The sequence below is a fragment of the Prionailurus viverrinus genome, chromosome B1 (genome assembly GCF_022837055.1).
Source record: "Prionailurus viverrinus isolate Anna chromosome B1, UM_Priviv_1.0, whole genome shotgun sequence".
NCBI classification, from domain to species: Eukaryota; Metazoa; Chordata; class Mammalia; order Carnivora; family Felidae; genus Prionailurus; species Prionailurus viverrinus.
Window position 1 is genome coordinate 50,981,613 of NC_062564.1, and position 22,280 is coordinate 51,003,892.

General features: G+C 39.8%; 1 protein-coding gene across 2 annotated transcripts in view; it reads left to right on the top strand.

The window, feature by feature from the left end:
* The first annotated feature begins 279 nt into the window (after positions 1 to 279).
* Positions 280 to 22,280, top strand: part of MSRA (methionine sulfoxide reductase A) — a 455,305-nt gene continuing 433,304 nt past the window's right edge. For both annotated transcript variants that reach the window (XM_047857420.1, XM_047857421.1), the window contains exon 1: positions 280 to 725. In XM_047857420.1, coding sequence (XP_047713376.1) covers positions 590 to 725 — 136 coding nt within the window. In that variant the 5' untranslated portion in view covers positions 280 to 589. The remainder of the gene's footprint in view (positions 726 to 22,280) is intronic.

Genomic DNA, 22,280 nt, shown 5'->3' on the forward strand with positions numbered 1-22,280 from the left:
CGAGCTTTTTGAAAGTTGTGCTTAGTTTTTATTTTGGATCCTCATCTTTTTGATAATTTACCATTACAATGGCTCCAGTGGAAATACACATACGTCCTCGTTGCCTGTAAAGCAGGTCGTCTTATGCCTTATTGGGCATACTGAACAACTGCTAAGGTTTTTAAGGAGGGAACGAACTTTAAAATCAAAGGCTAGGCGTTATTTGTTTTTGACCTCTGCCGCTTCACGTACTTCGTATCTCAATTAGTACATTTGTTCTCTCCCTGGGAAGTTTGTACTGAAGCCGAAGCCGAACGAGAAACACTAGCTGATGGCCTCCTAGGACCAGGCCCCCCCGCAGACGCCTACCCCACCCCCTACCCCCGGGCGGAACACGCCCTCAGTTACAGCCCTTCGTCCGGAGCCTTAGGTAACCTTGATTCCGGGTCGGCAGCGGCCACAGCCCGCAGCGCAAGCGGCCTCGGCGGACCCCCTGCCTGCAGCGCGGCTCAGTGCACGCCGGTCCCACTGCCGGGCGCCAGGCGCCCACTCTGCAGCAGCCGCTCCGCTCTCGACCGCGCCGTTCCGCCCGTCGGCCAGCGGCCCGCCCATGCTCTTGGCCACCAGGAGAGCTAGCCAGCTTTTCCACGGCCTCTTTCCTGTCCCGAGAATGGGCGACTCCGCCTCTAAGATCGTCAGCCCTCAGGAGGCATTGCCGGGCCGGAAGGAGCCGATCCCCGTCGCGGGTAAGGACTCAGGCACGCGCAGAAAGCACGGTCTTCGTCGCTGCGCATGCGCGTCAGCGCCCTGTGGCTGCGCGTCCTCCGTCCTCCCGGAAGACAGCGGAGGGCCGGCTTCGGGCGGATTAGCTAGGTTGGGTTTGCGCAAGCGCGAAGAGGCTTCCTTAGGGGAGGGGGGGCGGAGGGGTCTTCGGTCCTCTTTGTTTGGCTTCTCACTCTCTTAAACAGCATGTAGCACGTTGATGGAATCTAGTATGTTGGTAAAACTCACCTAGAGTGCAAATACCCCGGTGGCTCCCAACTTTGGGTAGGAAAAGAGCTGACCCGATTTCCGATCTTGCTCACAGGTGCGTGTGAGCCTCAGTGCCGGCTTCTGTGCCTCCTCTTTTGTGCACGGTTCGCTGGAATAGTGGCCACTTGCAGCGATGGTGCCGTGTTGTCACTAGAAGGAATGATACAGAACGATGAAAATTGCAGTTCTGAAATTGTATCTCAGTCCACTGTACTGGTTGCAAGAATTACCCTCGGGCTTCTGTTATTCTCCATGACTGCCCGGTTTCTCCTAATTGGCGGGAGCTGCCCCTAGCCCCGTCCTCGTGGGTCTGCCCGTGTTTGAGTCAGTAGTGCGGAGGTGTCCGCTTTAGAGCTGTGCCTTACAAAGTTAAACATTTTCCAATCTCATACCAATACTTTTGGAAAATACAGTAAGAAGAAAAAAGTCAGAAAAATGCTTGGGTGCCCAGTAATGTTAAACTACTCTAAAGGTTCTTTTCGTAAAGCTTAAGCCTCATTTTCTGTTGCAGAAGGGGACCATACTTTAAGTAGAATTACCTTGGTGCAGTGCTTCTCAGAGTGTGGCCCTGGCAATTTGTACTTTAAACAAACACGTCATAGTTTGTAAACCACTGTCTTAAGAGTTGTTGAAGGATTAAAGGGTGATTAGTCCTCTACATATGGCTCAATGCCAAGATAAATCCTGCATTTAAAAATTTTTAGGAATTCTGTTTTTCTTTTCCTTAAAGAATTATTGGGTATATATAGGAGAAGGTCACAGCGAGGCTCTGCGTATAGTACACACTAATCAGTATGAGAGGGGGAGAGGTAGGAGTTTTTTTGGATTTGAGGCAGTTTGGAAACTGACACTGTGTGATTTGTTTCTACATCTACATTAGCAGTTCTACTTCTTAGGCTTCCCTCATTTCAACCCCAACTCATAGCCAGCCCTAAAAATTTGTTTGTTTTTTGGCTCAGAGAATTAATTTTAAACTTTTATTTAAACAATAATATTTTTTACAATTTACAATTTTTTTTACAATTTTATTTTTAAAAATAAATTATAATTTTTTTTACAAACCAGTATTCATAAATGGATACTTAAAGGCAGTGCTTTTTCAATGTTGCATATCCTCAGCTTGTCCTGAACTTACTCTTTACACACTATGGGTGTTTTGGTATGCCCTCTCAGAAATCTAAAAAACAAACAAATGAACACAAACATCTTGTTCAGAGCTCCAAACTGGTTCAAGATTAGCTTTGACCAAAATTTAGTTCTGCTTAATCTTAACCAAAGTGTTCCCAATCAATTACCTGGTACATAAATGACACTTTTGGTAAAAGATTAACCAACATGACGGAAATGAGCCAATGATTTATTTGTCATAGCCACCTAATAAATCTAACAGAAAACCTCAGGGCCTGGTTCTGTTCCAGGCTCTTCCATCTTGTCTTTTTATATAATCATGCATATACCTCTGTATCTAGACCAGTGAACTGCTTTTTTTGGGTGTAGGGCTAAGGCTACAATGCATATGTATATGCAGTGCATATGTCCTTATTGCTTTGCTGTTGTAACTCTTTCCCCCGCCTAATATTTCAGTTTTAGATTGCAGCCGGTCCAATCCCCACTTCTTGTACAACTCCTGCTTTGACAGATTGTTGAAGGTTCTCGGATTGGCCCCAGAAATGGGCAGGATAGTATTACCTCCTTGGTAGGTTTTGGTGGCTGTAAGCTTGAAGCTTATGGATTTAGTAATATTGTTTTGAAAGTCAAATTCATCTCTGCCCCAGCCTCCAATCTGTTTAACAGCCCTTCACTTCTCTTTGTTGTTTCTGTGTCTGTTATTTGTGCCCTGACTCTCAAAATTTCTGTGATAAAAGCATGACCTTTTGATTTTAGAAGATAAGTCTTATTTAGTGTCTTTGGTTCAGCTTTACTAGGCTCTGTCTTTGTGCACTATTACCAAATATTTTTCGTGTGAAGAGTTACATCTTAGCCTTAATCCTACCTTTTTTTGATATTCATAGGGAAACTTAACACTTTTTTTTTTTTAAATAAACTGTGGCCTAATAGTAGATTTCTACTTTGCAAGAAGGTTAAGATTCAATCCTTCAAACTTCTTTAATGCTTAGTTTCTCCCAGGCGACCTATGGTGGATCAAAACATGAGTCGTCCTATTTTGGGTGACTGGTTACAACTAAACTTGGACTGGACTGCCTCATTTGAAGCACACTCTGTTCAGGTTAGTGGTGGGTCCTGGACAGCACTGGCTGGCTGGCAGGGCATGTGAGCAGTTTGCCTGATCTTCTATGTGGAGGCAGTCTCTCTCTGTTTTAGTGCCTGACTAGACAGCAATACTCAGAGAACTTTGGGGAAAAGTGGAATTCATGCTTGTTGAACTGAAATGGTGGGCAATTAATTGCTAGAGACAGGCAGGAGGTGGAAGGCTTATAATTAAAACCTCAGAGTGTCTCCTATGTTGTTAAAATGTGAATTTATTATAGTTAGAACTAATCTTATTTCCAGTGAATTAATTACTCTAAAAGCCCAGTTTTTTTTTTTTTTTTTTTTAATGGCACTTTGTTTTTGGTTTGTTTTGCCTATTGGAGATATTGCTAATCTGTTTTTTTGATCAGATGTTTGGGATTTGGAGATACCATTCAAGATAACATTGACAGCTCCTATGTGATCTCTACTTTCTTGCCTTTATATTCTTAGTGTTCACTAGGTGAACACTGTACTATAGTCTTCACTATATTACTGTGGTTTTTTTTGGAGAGAGGAAGAGATGTAGAACACCTGCCCATGGTGTCCTCTTTTAAGAACTTTAATTTTTTTTTTTTTCAACGTTTATTTATTTTTGGGACAGAGAGAGACAGAGCATGAACGGGGGAGGGGCAGAGAGAGAGGGAGACACAGAATCGGAAACAGGCTCCAGGCTCTGAGCCATCAGCCCAGAGCCCGACGCGGGGCTCGAACTCACGGACCGCAAGATCGTGACCTGGCTGAAGTCGGACGCTTAACCGACTGCGCCACCCAGGCGCCCCAAGAACTTTAAATATAAATACAAAAACAGTAGAACAATATGAGTAGTCCAAAAGGCGCCTCTTTGAAAAAACAGTTGAACTATGACAATGAAATTTATGAGCTGTAGCTGTCTAATAAAGAAAAAAGGGAGAAAGTACAAATATACAAAATTAACAACTGAAAGGGGGGAGTAATAGAAATTGAAAATTTAAAGACTCATGAGAGACTGTTTGTTTAACTCTTTGAAAATAAATTTGAAAACTTGGATGGAATAGATAATTTTTAGGAAAATATAACTGACCCAAACTGAAACCAGAAACATTTAGGAAATCTAAACACAATGATTTTTCTAGCAGAAATGAAGTTGTCAGAGTTGCCTCCTCACAAAGCATATGTTCAGACAGTTTTATATTGACACTTCTACTAAATATTTAAAGAGCAGATAATTCCAATAGTATTTAAACTAAAAGAACTGTCACATTCTTTTTAAGCAGTAAGTATAATATTAAAACCAAACCTGATAAAGATTGCACAAAAAAAGAAAACCGCAGACCTGTCCCACTTATGAATATTGATGAAAAACTGCTAAATAAATATGAGTGAACAGAGCCCAGCAATGGGACTTAGTTCCAGAATGTAAGGATGGGTCAGTATTAGGAAATCTATTAATATAATTCATCATTTAATTGATCTATGAAGAAAAATAATATAACTGTCATCTGGATGCTGAAAAGTCATTTGACTACCTTTAACTATTCTTGATAATAACAGAGATGGCTACTTCCATAACATGATATGATAAATCTATTTCTGCTCAAAGGCCAACATCATACTTACTGAAGAAACATAGAAATTCCCACTGAAGTCCTAATTAGGGAAAAATGTGGAGATGGTCCACTCTTGCTCAGCCTAGTAGCTGGTATGCCCCATTACTAAATGCTTTTGTTGTTAAGGTTATCATGTTAGCTTTAATCTCTATAAAATTTTTTTTTAACATTTTATTTATTTTTGAGAGACAGAGCAAGACAGAGCACGAGCAGGGGAGGGGCAGAGAGAGCACAGGGGGACACAGATTCTGAAGCATGCTCCAGGCTCCGAGCTGTCAGCACAGAGCTTGGTGCGGGGCTCAAACTCATGGACCATGAGATTATGACCTGAGCTGAAGTCAGATGCTTAACCAACTGAGCCACCCAACTGAGCCACCCAGGCATCCCTATCTTAGCTTTAATCTTAACTTTTTGTGTTAAGAAAATTTTCATGTTTAAAAATTTTTTATTTAAAATTTATTTTAATTCTAGTGCAGTTAACATCTAGTATTATATTAGTTTCAGGTGTACAATATAGTGATTCAATAATTTAGTACTTCACTCAGCGCTCATCTTAATTGCCTTCACCTATTTTATCTCCCCCGCCCACCTTCTCTCTGGTAACCATCAGTTTGTTCTTTATATTTAAGACTCTGTTTTTTGATTTGTCTCTTATTTTCTTTGTTTTGTTTCTTAAATTCCACATATTAGTGAAATCATATGGTATTTTCCTTTCCTTGACTTACTTCACTTAGCACTATACTCTCTAGATCCATCCATGTTGTTGCAAATGGCAAGATCTCCTTCATTTTTTAAATTTTCTTTTTTTTGAAGTTTATTTATTTTGAGAGAGAGAGAGAGAGAGAGAGAATGAATGTGAGTGGGGGAGGGGCAAAGAGGGTGGGGGGAGAGAGAATCCGAAGCAGGCTCTGTGCTGTCAGCATGGAGTCCGATGTGGGACTTGATCCCACAAACCCTGAGATCGTGACCTAAGCTGAAATCACAAGTCAGATGCTTAACCAACTGAGCCACCCAGGTGCCTTGATCTCATTCTTTTTTGTGGTTGAATACTATTCCGTTGTGTACATGTGTATATATATATAAAACCACATCCTCTTTATCCATTCACCTATTGATGGATACTTGGATTGGTTCCATAATTTGGCTATTATAAATAATGCTGCAATAAACAGAGGACTGCATATATCTTTTTGAATTAGTGTTTTTGTTTTCTTTGGATAAATACCTAGTAGTAGAATTACTGGATAATATGGTAATTCTATTTTTAATTTTTTGAGGGATCTCCATACTGTTTTCTCTAGTAGCTGTACCAGTTTGCATTTCTATCAACAGTACTTGAGGGTTCCTTTTTCACCACATCCTCACCAACACTTGTTTCTTGCGTTTTTGCTTTTAGCCATTCTAACAGATGTGAGGTGATACCTCATTGCAATTTTTATTTGCATGTCCCTGATGAGTGATGTTGAGCATTTTTCCATGTGTCTGTTGCCATCTGTATGCCTTCTTTGGAGAAAAGTCTGTTCATGGCTTGTACCCAATTTTTAATTGGATTATTGTAATTTTTTTTGAAGTTGAGAAAATTTTCATCTTTTTATAGGCTACTACTGTGGCCTAATAGGTGAGATTCACATCTTCAAACTTCTTTACTGTGCAACTTTTCCAAGGCTGCCTAAAGTGGGTTAAAGCATGACTAGGCCTACTCTGGGTGATTGGTGTTATTATTTAGCATTGTTTTGTAAGTGGTAGCTAATGCATTTATATAGGAGAAGGCAATTATAAATGTACAAATTGGAAAAGAAAAGGTAAAACGGACACTAACTTGCAGATGATGAGATTATATACCTGGAAAATCTAAGAGAATTAATAGTATGGTATCAGGATATATACTAGACAACAACCAAGAGTTTTACTCTGTGTAAACAACTTGTTAGAAAATATATGGAAGAAAACATTTATAATAGCAACCACAAAAGTTAAAATTTATGAATAAACGTAGCAAGAGCTGAGGGTCCTGAGTTCAAGCCCAGTGTGGGGGTTCTGTGCTCGGTGTGAAGCCTACTTAAAAAAAATTAATAAAAATTCATAGGGAAAAATAAACAGGAAGAGTTACAGTAACTGTTAAAGAAGAGCAAAGAGGGGCAACTAGCCCTACCATATAGTAAAAATAAAGTTCAATAATTAAGTCAGTGTGATACTTGTCCATGAATAGATAGGTCAATGGAGCAGAATAGAAAGATGAGAAATTCTTAAATACCTATGGGGATGTAGTATATCATAAAGGAGATATCTTAAATCAGTGGGAAAAAGATGGAATATTCAAAAAATGGCTATGGGACAACTGGGTAGCCATATGGAAAAAGAAAGTTGGATCTTTATTTCACATCTTAAACCAGGATAAGTTTTAAAGAGATATTTGATAATAGCTCATGCTTATTGAGTGCTTACTGTATGTCAGACACTCTAGTAATTACTTTTACCAAGACATTTAATCCTCACAATAACCCCCCTCCCCCCACCATGTGGTAATTATTATTATCCTCATTTGTTGATCTGGAAACAGGCCCATAGAGATAGGTGACTTATCCCAGGTCACATAGCTAATAAATGGTGGATCTGGAACAAGAATGTGGGCGGTTTGGCTCTAGAGTTTGTGATGTTATCTACTCTACTGTTTCTCCATTTAGTTACATGTAAAAATGAAACAGGGGTGCCTGGGTGGCTCAGTTGGTAAGTGTCCGACTTCAGCTTAGGTCATGATCTCACAGCCTGTGAGTTCGAGCCCCGTGTTGGGCTCTGTGCTGACAGCTCAGAGCCTGGAGCCTGCTTCAGATTCTGTGTCTCCCTCTCTCTCTGCCCCTCCCCTGCTCATGCTCTGTCTCTTTCTGTCTCAAAAATAAATAAAAATTTAAAAAGAAATGAAACAAGTAAATGTTAGAAAAGGAGAATTCCTATAAAATTCCTTTATAATCTTGGGGTAAGGAAAGCCTTTCTAACTATGACTTGAAAATCAGAAGACTTAAGAAATTGACAAGTTAGATCACATCAAAATAAAAATCTTCTCATGGCAAAAATTACCGTAAACAAATTCAAAAGAAAGACTGGGGTAAATATTTGCAACTTATAAGAGAAGGACTATTCTCCCTAATATGTAAGAAGCTCCTAGAAATTAATAAGAAAATACCAACATCCATTATAAAAATAGGCAGAGGTTATGAAAAGATAGTTTATAGAAAAGGAGGTACAATTGGCTCTTAAACATATAAAAGAGTGAGCAACTTCTCTCATAATGAGGAGAATGCAAACACCATTTTTCATTTTTCAGATTGGCAAAAATCCAGAACTTTGATGGTACACTCTGTTGGTAAATCCTTAAGGAAAAAGGCACTCTTGTACGTTGCTGGCGAGAGTGTAAATTGGCTCAACTCTTACAGAAGGCAATTTGGCAATATCTGTAAAAAATTTAAATGCATATACCTTTTGACCCAGGAATTCAATTCTGGGAATTTATCCTACAGATACACTTGCACGCATGCCAAATGATGACTATACCAGGTTATTCACTGCAGCTTTGTTTGCAGTAGCCAAAGATTGGAAACAACCCAAATGCCCATCAATAGGGGCTAGTTAAATAAATTGTGGTTCGTCTTCACAATGGAATATGCAGCTGTAAAAAAGAACGTGGAAAATCTATATGAATGGGTGTGGAGCGATTGCCAAGATATAGCGTTAAGTGAGAAAAGCAAGGTCAGAACAGTGTTGTATGGTATGCTAATTTTTGTGTGAACAGGGAGGAAAATAATAAGATGTATGCACAAAGAAACTTTGAAAGGATAGCTAAGAAAGTAAAAGCTGGGGAGAGGGCTGTGCAGTGAGCTGAAGATGGATGGGACACACAAGTGGGAGATTTTCCTTCAGGCTTTCGTGTAACTTGATTCTTGATAAATGACTGCATTATTGAGTTAAAGAACTCTGCTATGAGGATGATCCTTTTCTGCGGTTTTTAGTTTAATTGACCACCTTTCTGTCATCTTTTGTCATCCCTATTTCAAATTCTGTTTTTTAAATTTTGCTCTCTTTTTCTTGTCAAGTAAGTCTTTTTTTTTTTTTCTTTTCCTTCCCAACTTGCTTTTGTAATCAAAATCTACATTTTGGTGTGATTTAAAAATCTAAATTTAGAGGGTGAAATTGGAATAAGTTAATCCAAGTCATTTTACATTTCATAAATATTCATTTTTATTGAAGCATCAATTGTGGTGGCATCATTTATACAAAGAAAAGATCTTTGGGGACAAATTCCTTCCACTATTATGTAGAAGGCATTATGTGTATTTCTTTTATTTTGAGTGATGTACATAGACTTTTAAAAGAAAATGATAGAAAACAATTTTCCTTTTAGAAAAATTTTCCCCAGTGTGTGATTAATTTCTAAATTGTAGGACACAGAGCTATTATTTCTCCTCTTTGCATCTTGTCTACAGTTCTTTATTTTACCCTCTGTTTCAGAACCCTCAGTGTTTCCCTGAAGTCCCTGGCATAAGAGTATTCCATACCTCTCCTGATCTGATCCTTACTGTCCCAGCCTTTCTTCCCACCCTGCCTCTGGCTAACATGTGTTTCAGTGTTTTGTCTTTCAGCTGCTCATGTGATTCTACCCAAGTGGGTTTCATATACCAGTGTTTTCATTTAGCCATTCATTAAATGTTTGTTAAATGCTTGCCCAGGTGAAATATTGTTTTCCATATATCCTTATGCTACCTCTTCCTTAAAACTTGCCCTGGTTCCCTTTTCTTTACAACCTAAGTGATCCCTTTCTTTTCTTCTGGACAGATAATTATGCACTATTTCATGAATCCTCCTCTTGGATTTCACATTGTTACTTAGATATTGTTCTACTACCCAGGTTGTTAAATCAATATCTTTTCTCCTCATATGAGGGAGAGCTACCTCGAAAGATGGCTGTCCTGGGGTGCTTGGGTGGCTCAGTTGGTTAAGTGTCCAACTTTGGCTGAGGTCATGGTCTTGCAGTTTGTGGGTTCAAGTCCCATAGCGGGCTCTCTATTGTCAGTGCAGAGCCCGCTTCAGATCCTCTGTTCCCTTCTCTCTGTGCCCCTTCCCCACTCTCTCTTGCTCTCACTCAAAAATAAACTTAAAAAAAAAAAAAAAAAAAGAAGGCTGTCCAGAGGGAGGAGCCATGTTTCACTCCTTAAAGGGAGGCACTGGCCATGGTTGATCCTATTTTATTCCTTAGTCCGTAACGGTTCACAGAGGACACTACCCACATCAGGCACTCAGTTATGGTGTATGGATATCAGGTAAAGTATGGTTAATGTTGGCTAAAGGTGGTCTTTTTGTGTGAACATTGTGTGACCAGGATGACACAGAGAAGCTAACATAGCTGATCTTTTGTCCCTGCGGTATATACTCTAAATAATTTTTTCACTAGCGGTGATAGACTTGGGCTGATTTCAGACTGTCTTACCAATCATTCTTGTGACCAGTAGTAAACTCTTCTACTTGCCAGGATAAATGATGAGGAGCCCCCTCATCTTTAAATCTCTAAGCTGGGATTTGTTAGGAATCTGCAGCAATGGTTGGGAAAGATGCTCTGGGGAGGGGAGGAGAGTGAGGACAGCTGAGGCAAGGAATGGGGAGCTAGTTGGGTGAGGAGACATCAGTTTGTGACATGGGCCCCAAGAGTGCCAGAGGCCTCCAGGCCTTCAGCAAGGACCAGAGTGGAGGTCTCTTTGCTAGGCTTGGTCTGCCCCTTCATAGACCCCAGTGTCCTGCCAACCCGGCAGATGGCCGGATCCCTTCCCATGCCACAGCAGCTGGCCGACCCTGTCATCTTGTGCCAGCCAAAATCTTCGAACTCTGATGAAGTATGAGAGACTGAATTCTGCAAAAGATGGGTTCAGAGTGTAAATGCATGATGAGTGAAAGTCGTGGGGCCTCTATCCTATTCTTTCGTCTCTTTTCCATCATAAATTCCCAGTTTGAGAGCATCAGACACACCCATAAAGAAGATTTTACTCATCATCTGGGTATCCCTTAGCCAGGTCAAGTTGACACATAAAATAACCATCACACTTTCCTTGGTCTCTGCCTTTATCCTTCTCAGTTTACTGTGAGCACCGCTATTAGACATCTGTTTAAACCTCAAATTTCATACTACCACTGGGTAGGAAATAACAGTGACTATGTGATCGGTGCGATTGTAACTGAACTCAAGGCAAGTTCAGTTGCACTTTGGCTGCATCAGGTTGAACACAACCCAAAGAAGTGTTGAAAGCAGAGAACTTTTTATTGTTATAAGGAGACAGAGTCATAGCTCTCAAAGTACTTTCTCCCCATGGGGTTAGCACAGGAAGCTTTTATTTGGTGTATTGGGAATGGGGGCAGGGAGCTAACATATACATAAGGAACTTACACATATTTTATTAATTAGGCACTTCGGTTCGATTGCACATGCCTAGCATGTCAGTATGGTAGTGCATACAATGTATGTTCAAAAAATGGCAGGAAACTCCACCCACAGGAGGAGGTCTTAGTAGTATAATGAACTAAAAGGTAACTTCAGGATAACTCAGGGGCTTCTGCACAGGTCATTAGCTCCAACCCACTCAAGCTGGCTCACGTGAGGAGCGATTGGGCAAACGCGTATCTGGGCATCTCCTTGGCAGGAACTGCTGATTTTCAAAAAACGGAACACATTCCTTCCTTGCTTTTGTCTTTTCCCTCTCTTCCCTTCTACCGATAGCTTGCAGCCATCTGATTTGAGTAATTTCTGTTGCGTCCTAGCTAACGTGATGACACTTTTCATCCTGGAGTTAGAAACTTCCTGTAACTTGTTAACCTCAGTGTTCCTGAGCTCCGTACCGCCCCCGCCCCACACCCTCAGCTGACTCTCCTCTTAGTTCCTTTCTTCCAGGACGTTTGCTTTCTTCCTCACAGCCCATCTAAATCTTCCTGGGTCTTTCAAGGCTCAACTCACTTCTTCCCCTTCCATGTTGCCTTTTGGGAGAAGTTTCAACTTCGATTGTTCTTGGAGTTTGTGGTGGAGCTAGGGCTTTGGGGCCTTGTTTTGCACTTTCATTCCACCGTGTCTCCCTCGGGAGGTGAAAGTTGAGTTCATGTAATATATGTGGAGCTCAGTGATTGCTATTTTTCTCCCTGGTGGTTCCTGAACTCTTAGTCTGGTTATGGTGCCCTGCTGGCGTGGCCAGAGGTCTTGCTTAGATTACAGTGGCTAAGCTGCTTGGTTTTCTGGTGTCTTTCCCCTGGATGTCCTATCAAAATGTTCTTCCCATTTGATGAGATACTTGACTACTTTGACTCATGATCCTGTTAGAAGATAAACTGAGACATATTAATTTTTTTAAGAGTTTATTTGAGCAAAAGTTGACTCAAATTGGGCAGCATCTGATCTAGCAGATAGAAAGGAGCTCCAAGGAGCTTGTACACAAATGAAGGGCTTTTACAGGAGAAGGGAATGGGAACAAGGAAGTTATACTAGGCAAAAGAGCGGGTTGGTTATTGCAAGGATATGTTCCTCTAGGCAATGGCAAACTAGTTAACTAGTGCTGATCAGGCAATTCCTGATTGACTGGTTTAAGATTTCATTTCTGGGACAGCCATAACTGTAGGTTAAGTCTTGGATTGGTGGTGTGGGGCTTTGCATAAGTGACTCCATTTTGAGCCAAATGTCTTATTTTTTTAACAATGCCAAATGCTTGATTTTACCTTGACCAAAGACCACCATATCCTCTGGGTTAGCTGGGATCTCTTCTGTAAGCTGAGTCTTTTATGAGAGGTCAAATAAGGTTATTGTCCTTCATAAAGAAAGACATGATTCCTTAGTATGAGCATATCTGCAGTGTTTCTCAGCAGGGTATATTTCTAATCTACTAGCTTGTTGTTGAGTAAGTGTATTAAATTTGCATTATAATATAAGAAAGATTGGTAATAGTGAAACTGGAAGAAATGCAGAGTTACAGTATGTTCCAATGAATGTATTATCATTACATTTTTATAAAATGAAGAATAACATTTAGAAACATTGAATGTCTTCCCCGAGCATATATAGAAAATGAATTCTTTTCACCATGTTACCATGGTAAAGTAATAACATTAGTGTTGAATTTTCTTCTGTAACTTTTTCCTATTTTACCTTTGATTATTTTTATTAGTAGTTTACAGTTAGGTAATTTATACTTTGCTTAGGTCAAATGCACTGTGAAGAATTAAAAAGCATTGTTCACATGAGACCAAAACTTACTCTTTGGCCAACTAAAAAAATAAAAAAGATATTTTAACAGATTGTACCCAAAAGGCAAGAGTCATGAAAATGAAATACTGTGAGGGAATGCATAACTTTCCAGCTGGAGAAAATGAAAGCTAAAGTGAAAAAATCCTGAATGTACTGTAGTTAGCAGATGAAAAGAAAACCACGTTAGGGTTTGCAGAATGGAGTAGCCAGCTGTCAAATAGAGCCCTGGAGAAAACACTGCATTGCCGAAAACCTCCATTTCCTTATCTCTTTTTGAGAGCCAATTCATAAGGAGCTACGTCATCTAGCAGTAAGCCCTCTGCAGCAACTCCCGCTGGTCCCCAGAGTTCCTAGCTAACCACTTAGCATTCCTTGCACACCGAGACGTGTGCACTGGCATGAAGAAGCGCTGCGCAGAGCTCCAGACTCCCCCCACCGAGGACTGCAGCGGGCCTGATAACAGCCCCGGCTCAGGCGGGGTCTCTCCCTGACAACCGGAGCCAGGTTGCTGGGAGACCGCAGACCTCCAAGAGTAGAAACTGCACCCAGCTGCCTCTGCATGTAAAGGAGGGCTGAGGAGCCCCTTGCAGATAACTTTTTATTTTAAGAAACTGAAAAAACCCTCAAAAACCAAAAACATTTCTTCTTCTTCTTCAGGATTAGGCTGATACTACGAAGCTCTGTGGATTTATTTTGTTAAGTGGAATAAAAGGGAGTAATTATTTTCTGGTGAAAATTAGGAGTTGGACGAATAAGATTAGGTCGCTCTCTGCTGCAGTACTTACGGGGCAATGCACGCCCGATTTAAGGAATAAGCTGCATAAATTTAAATATGCATTTCCAGGGGCAAGATATGAACCAAGGGATTTCTATTAATATAATGCTGGAACTTAAGCCTGAACTATTTTGGTTCATTAAAAACCAGACAATTTTTTTTTTTTTTTCCGGGCTAAGGGGATTCGTTAAAGAGCTGAAATCTAGGCTTCATTTTATGTATATGTTTGCTTTGGAACTTGTAGGATGGTTGACAAACAAAATTGATAGAATTTAAAAAATGAGGATTCTCTATAGTTATCTCCATATGGTTATATTAAACTAATTAGTAAGGAAACAAGTGGTCTTTGCTCTGTCTCTGGTTTCTCCAGCCAGTGGGTCTGGTACCAGGTTCTTCTCACTGCTCCAGAGTGGGCTGGTCCTACCCAATCTATGCTGAGATGGCTTCTCCTTGCTTCAGGGGCTTTTTTATTACTTCAATCTCAGATTTTTATTTATAGTTTCGCTCAAGGTTTGATCTGTCAGTGAGTTTTTTCTTTTTAATTTTTTTTTAACATTTATTTAATTTTGAGAGACACAGAGAGACAGAGCACAAGTAGGGGAGGGGCAGAGAGAGAATGAGACACAGAACCCGAAGGAGGCTCCAGGCTCTGAGCTGTCAGCACAGAGCCCAACGGGGGCTGGAGCCCACAAACTGTGAGATCATGACCTGAGCCGAAGTTGGGACGCTCACCCAGGTGCCCCTGTCAGTAAGTTTTTAATCATTTTCATTCTCTTCTCCCAACTTCCCAAGTAACCAGTGTCCAAAATGTTGGTGTGATTATAAAAATGGATCAGCTTATAGTCTGCATCTTATTCTTCTCACTTATTAGTACATCATGGAAATACCTCCAAGTAGCTGATATATCTTAAAATATTCTTTAAAAAATTAATATACTTTATTTCTTTGAGCAGTTTTAGGTTTATAGGAAAATTGAGTGGGAAGTACAGAGGATTCCCATATATATACACGTGCCCTACTCTCCAGGTTTACCCTGTTGTTAACTTTTGGTATTAGTATGGCACATTTGTTGTAATCAATGAGCCAGTATAGATAACCAAAGTCCATACTTTACATCAGGATTCATTTTCTTGTATATTCTATGGGTTTTGAGAAATCTGTAATGTGTGTTTGCAACAGTTATAGTATCTTACAGAATAGTTTCACTGCTCTAAAAGTCCCCAGTGTTCTGCCTGTTTATCTCTTCCTCCCTCCTGAACCCCTAACAGCCACTTATCTTTTTAGTGTCTTCATAGTTTTGCTTTCCCAAGGATGTCATATACAGTATGTATATGGAATGGGATTATACAGTATGTATCCTTTTCAAATTCGCTTCTTTCACTTAGCAGTATGCACTTAGGGTCCCTCCATATCTGGATAGCTCATTTCTTTTCAGTGCTGAATAATATTCAATTGCATGGGTGTACAACAGTTTGTTTAACCATTCACCTATTGAAGAATAACTTGGTTGCTTCCAAGTTTTGGTAATTATTAATAAAGCTATTATAAACATTCTTGTACCAGTTTTGTGTAGACATGCTTTTAACTTTGGGTAAATATCAAGAGCCATGATTGTTGGATCATGTGGTATGAGTATGTTTCATCTTATAAGAAACTGCCAAACTATTCCCAAGTGGTTGTACCATTTTGCATTCTTACCAACAGTGAATGGGAGCTCGTGCTGCTTTACATCCTTGTCAGCATTTGGTGCTGTCAGTGTTTTGGATGTTAGCCTTTCTAGTAGGTATATAGTGCTATCTTGTTGTTACAAATTTTTTTTTTTTACATTTTTTTATTTTTGAGAGACAGAGTGAGACAGAGCACAAGCAAGGGAGGAGCAGAGAGAGAAGGAGACCCAGAATCTGAAGCAGCCTCCAGGCTCTGAGCAAGCATTTAGCACAGAGCCCGACATGGGCTTGAACCCATGAACCATGAGATCCTGACCTGAGCTGAAGTTGGTCACTTAACTGACTAAGCCACCCAGGCGCCCCAAAACATTTCTTTTAACATTTATTTATTTTTTGCGAGAGAGAGACAGAGCATGAATGGGGGAGTGTCAGAGAGAGAGAGAGCATCACAGAATCCGAAGCAGGCTCCAGGCTCTATCTAGGCTCTGAGCTGTCAGCACAGAGCCCAATGTGGGGCTCGAACTCAGGATTGCGAGATCATGAACTGAACTGAAGTCAGACGCTTAACTGAGCCACCCAGGCACCCCTGTCCATTTTTAAATTGGATTTTTTTTTCTTGTTGAGGTTTTTAAAGTATTTATTTTTTATTGTTCAGAGAGAGAGAGAGAGAGAGAGAGTTAGCTGGGGGAGGGGAGAGAGAGAGAGAGAGAGAGAGAGAGAGAGAGAGAGAGAGAGAGAGAGAGAGAGAGAGAGAGAATCTTAAGCAGGCTCCAATTCCTGGTGTGGAGCCCAACATGGGGCTCAGACTCATGACCATCAGATCATGACCTGAGCTGAAATCAAGAGTTAGACAATTAACCCATTGAGTCACCCAGGTGCCCCTTGTTGAATTTTAAGAGTCCTTTGTGTATTTGGGATAGCAGTCCTTTATCAGATGTCTTTTATAAATATTTTCTCCCGGTCTGTGGCTTGTCTTCTTATATGCTCTTTACAGTGTCTTTTGCAGAGCAGATGTTTTTAATTGTAATGAAGTTCAAGTTACCAGTTTTTTCTTTTATGGATTGCACTTTGAGGTAGTATCTAAAAAGCCATTGCCAAACCTAAGGTCACCTAAATTTTCTCCTGTGGTACTTTGTAGAAGTTTTATGGGTTTACCTTTAAAAATTTGGGTTAGTTTTTGTGAAAGATTAAGATCTGGGTCTAGATTTTTTTTTCTTTTGCATGTGAATGTCTGATTGTTCCAGCAGCATTTGTTAAAAGGCTATTTTTCTCCATTGCATGGCTTTTGCTCCTTTGTCAAAGATTAGTTAACTATATTTGTATGTGTCTGTTTCTGGGCTCTCGACTTATTTCCATTGGTCCATTTGTCTATTTTTTTTTTAACCAATACTACACTGTCTCAATTATGGTAGCTTTATAATAAATCTTGAAGTTGGGTAGTTTCAGTCATCCAACTTTGTTCTCAATTGCATTGGCAACTCTGGCCTTTTTTCCCACTCTAAATATAAACCTTAATATCAGCTTATCAATATCCACAAAATAACTTAATGGGATTTTGATTGGGATTGTGTGGAATCTATAGATCAAGTTGAGAAGACCTAACATCTTGACAATATTGAGTCTTTTTACTCATGTGCATGGAATAATTCTCCATTTATTTAGATACTCTTTAATTTCTTTCGTGAGAATTTTATAGTTTTCCTCATATAGATCTTCTGCATATTTGGTTAGATTTATACCTCAATATTTAATTTCTTTTGGTGCTAATGTAAATGGTATGTATTTTTTAAAATTTCAAATTCCAGTTGGTCATCACTGGCATGTAAGATAGAGTTAATTTTTGTATATTAACCTTGTATCCTGTAATCTTCCTGTAATCACTTTAGTTCTAGGAATTTTTTTGTTTATTTATTGATTCTTTGGGGTTTTCTACATAGACAGTCCTGTCCTCTGTGAACAAAGACAGTTTTATTTCTTTCTTCCCCATATGTATATCATGTTTTTCCTTTTCTTATTGCATTAGCTAGTACTTCTAGTATGATGTTGAATAGGAGTAGTGAGAGGGTACATCCTTGCCTTGTTCTGATCTTAGTGGAAAAGCATCAAGTTTCTCATCATTAATTATGTTAGCTGCAGGTTTTTTGTACATATTCTTTTATCAGGTGGAGGAAGTTCCCCTCTATCCCTAGTTTGCTGAAGGTTTATATGTTTTTTTTTAATGGCTGCATACTATCCCATAGTATGTATGTACTATAGCTTATTAGAATAAAACAAAATAAAGGTGACCTCTATATCAGTTATTAAATATTTGACTCCAGTAGTACAATAGATATGTTTAGTAATCATGGTATGTGGTATATGTATGGTAATAACTTATGAATACTTTCCTTGTAAAATCTAGCCAAAGGAGATAAAGTTTGTGTTAGGTTATGCAATGCCTTGAAGTCAGCCGAAGTAAGGAGTTTGGATCGGAATGGAGAATGAAAAGAATGTAGCTTCTGTGATGATGCATGCTTTGGGGGGAATCAGAGGTTCAGGCAGGCAGATGACGAGTATCTTATCCATAAAGTGTAAACATCCTATGAGTCTTTGATGCTTGCCAGTGCATTTGGATTGCACTAGGTACAGCTTGGCAGCCAGTTATGGTATTGTTTGTTCTGAGAACTTAAAGGTCAATTTGCATCTAGAGTTATGACCCAATTACATTCGATGAACTGGACTAAAAAGTTTTAGCACCTTTGCTATAAACCAGAGGTTGGCCAAATAGGCCTGTGGGCTAAATTTGACCTGCAGCCTGTTTTTGTTTTTTAATAGCAGTGCTGCATTAGGGGAAAATTTTAATTTATCTTTTAATTTAAGATGATAAAGGACTCTTAAACCTGATGAATTTTAAGTTATACCAGTAGTCAATCTAGTTCATTATGGCAAAATGTCATGTAACAACAATGATGTAACAATATAATAGAAACAATGACAAAACCCCCACATTATCTGAATAATCCTCACTGTTAGTATGAACAGGCACCAAAGTTATTGGATTGTTGTGAAACTCTCTGCTTTGCTTTGGCAGGGTGGGTGTAACATTTTGCAACATTTGGTTTCCCTTTCTGATTAGAAATCATTAATAATAGGGGCACCTGGGTGGTTCAGTCAGTTCGATGGCTGACTCTTGATTTCAGCCCCCATCATGATCCCAAGGTCGTGGGATTGAGCCCTGCATTGAACTCTACACTGAGTGTGGAGCCTGCTTCGGGTTTTCTCTCTCTCCCCTTCTGCCCCTCTCCCTTACTTGGTGTTCTCTCTCTCTCCCTCTGTCTTTCTGTCTGTAAAAAATAAAAAATTAAAAAAATATATAAAAGAAATCATTAATAGTATAGTATACTTATCTTGACAGTAGAGAAGTGATTTCATTGGGAATTATTAGAGTTTACTTATCAACCCATGAACTAATTTTACATGATCCTGAGTCCAAAATTAATCATTATTACCTCTGCAATCTTGTGTTTTATTTATATCTTCTCCTAATGCTTATATTTTGCATCATAATTACATGTGCTCATGTCTATCACTGCCACTAAATTATGAACCCCTCAAGAGCTGAATCTAGATTTTATTTATCTTTGTGTTCTTGTCAGGGTATAAGGTAGAGTTGTGTGAATACTAGATGTAATAAATGTTGAGTGAATGAACCAATTGTCCAGAAATACTAATAACAGCTCTACATACTGTCTGTATAGAATGTGTTCCAACTGACACATAGAACACATAGAATGTGTTCCAATTGGATTCCATGTGGATCAAAGGAAACCAACCATGATCTAAGAGTCCTTCAGTATTTTATTTCTTTATTTAGTGTTTATTTATTTTGAGAGAGTGAGAGAGAGCACAAGTGAGGGAGGGGCAGAAGGAGAAGGTGACAGAGGAGCTGAAACAGTACACTGACCTCAGAGAGCCCGATGTGGGGCTTGAACTCAAGAACCATGAGATCATGACCTGAGCCAAAGTCGGACACTTAACAGACTGAGCCACCCAGGTGCCCCAGAGTCCTTTAGTATTTTAAATCTGTTGTAACAATTTTATTTCTCTCCAGTCTACCCCCGCTCCCAAACTCCTGTGAATGGCATATTTGATTATTGTGAATAACTTTTCAACAGAAACATCCATTTATGTAAAAAGTGGCAAATTAGTAAAAGATATAAAGTAAATATAATACAATATTAAGTATCATAAAGAAGATACAACAGAATTTGTTCATTTTTTAAAATACTTCATAGCATTTTTCTTTTTGTAAAATATAGTTTGTGTTAATCTCTTTAAGAGAGGATCTAGGGTGGTAAATTTTCTGCCTGAAAGTTTGTATGTCTGAAAAATTCCTTTATTTCACCTTCACATTTGAATGCTAATTTGGCTAGATCCAGAAATCTCCATTAAAAGTCCTGTTTTTGTTTTGTTCTGGTTTGTTTTTCAGCACTAGAGGTTCCTGTTTCCAGAGAGGTTGATGAGAAAGAATTATGCTTTAAATCAGATTCTTTTTTAAAAAATATTATATATTGGGGCACCTGGGTGGCTCAGTCAGTTGAGCATCTGACTTTGGCTTAGGTCATGATCTGCGGTTTGTGGGTTCGAGCCCCGTGTCAGGCTCTGTGCTGACAGCTCAGAGCCTGAAGCCTGCTTTGGATTCTGTGTGTCTGTCTCTCTCTCTGTCCCTCCTCTGCTTGTGCTCTTTCTCTCTCTCTCAAAAATAAATAAACATTAAAAAAAATTTTATTTATTTATTTTGGGGGGTGGAGGGGCAGAGAGAGAGGGAGAGAGAGAATCCCAAGCAGGCTCTGTGCTATTAGCACAGAGCCTGACGCGGGGCTTGATCCCACGAAGCATGAGATAATGACCTGAGCTGTAATTGAGTGTTGGACGCCCTACCAACTGAGCCACCCAGGTGTCTCTAAATCAATCAGATTTTTTATTGTTAATAATATTTTTCTTCTCTGATAACTTTTGGGATTCTTTCCTATGTTTTAAGTTTCTAAAAATTATTATACAGCTTAGCATATGGTAACCCTTTCATTCTGAAGTTTATGTCCTTTTTTTTTCAGTTCTAAGAAATTCTTAGATATTATTTCCTTAACCATTGGCTCCTCTGCATTGTCTCCAATTCTCCTTTATAAACATCTGTTTGTTAGATAGTGGTAAGTCTAGAGCTATTTTCTCTGATTCTTTTAAACTTTCTATCTCTTTATCCTTTCATCTTACATTCTGGAAGAATTCCTTAGTCTCGATCTTTTAGCTGACTGATTTTGCTGTTTTTTTCATTCTGCTCTGGAGCCATTCTATGAAGTTCTTAATGGCCACAATTCCATTCCTTCATTTTTCAGGTCTCCTCTTGAGTCTGTTTTATAAAAATGAAGGTCCTGTTGTTTCAGGAATGCAATACCATCTTTTACATATGTGAAGATATTAATCACTCTTCTAAAGTTTAGTTGTGAAGCCCTCCAAGCTGGAAAGCTTCTTATTCTGGTCTTTCTCCAACTTGGCATTCCACATATTTCTAGTTGTTCCCGACTGTGAGCTCATCTTTTCTAGACTCTCAGCCATGGGCAGCTGGTCCTGGAACAGGGACTGAGCAGCTGTGGGTTCTTGTGTTCCTTATGGTTCTCAGGGAGAACAGGGGTGGGCACAGCTGAGGACAGCAGCTGGCCTTCAGAGCTTGTCTGGTCCCCAATTTGTCCTGGATATCATCAGCTACCTGGGGCCCTTCCCTGTTTCTCTATACCAAACACTCACCTAAACATTGGCTGGAGAAGGGAAGAAGGAGCACGTAGGGATTCACCGGCCAAGCTGTGCCCACTTCCACATCTCTGCCAAATCCTGGCAGGCTGTTCCTAGCTACCACCCATGGTCACGGAACTTTCATGGCACTACACTCCTGTCTTGGTCTGTCTTTTCCTCTTGCTCATCTCAACCACACCTTTCTGTCTGCTAGGGATTCCTTGAAGCCTCTAGTCTCTTGAGAAGTTTACGTCTTATTCTTGAGTGTGGCTAGAGGCCTTCAGCCTGTTTAAAAAATTTTTAAATTAAATTTCTTATTTTGAGGTCATTGTAGATTTACTTGCAGCTGTAAAAAAAAATAATACCCTTCAATCAGTTTCCCCAGTGGGGGATCTTGCAAATCTGTGGTACATCACATCCAGGATATAGATGGTGATAGAGCCAACGTATGGGACAGTTCTTTTTTTTTTTTTTAATTTTTTTTTTCAACGTTTATTTATTTTGGGGACAGAGAGAGACAGAGCATGAACGGGGGAGGGGCAGAGAGAGAGGGAGACACAGAATTGGAAACAGGCTCCAGACTCCGAGCCATCAGCCCAGAGCCTGACGCGGGGCTCGAACTCATGGACCGCGAGATCGTGACCTGGCTGAAGTCGGACGCTTAACCGACTGCGCCACCCAGGCGCCCCAACGTATGGGACAGTTCTATCACCACAAGGATCCCCTGTGTTGCCCTCTTATCGCCATGCCCCACCTCCTTCCCCACTCTCAGCTGATCCCTAACACCTGACAACCACCAGTCTCTTCTCCATTTCTGTAATTTTGTCACATCATTGTTATATAAATGGAATCATACAGCATGTAACCTTTTGAGATTAGCTTTTCTCAATCAACGTAATTCCCAGGAGAGTCACTGAAAGTGTCATATATGTTAATTCTTTGTTCCCTTTAATTGC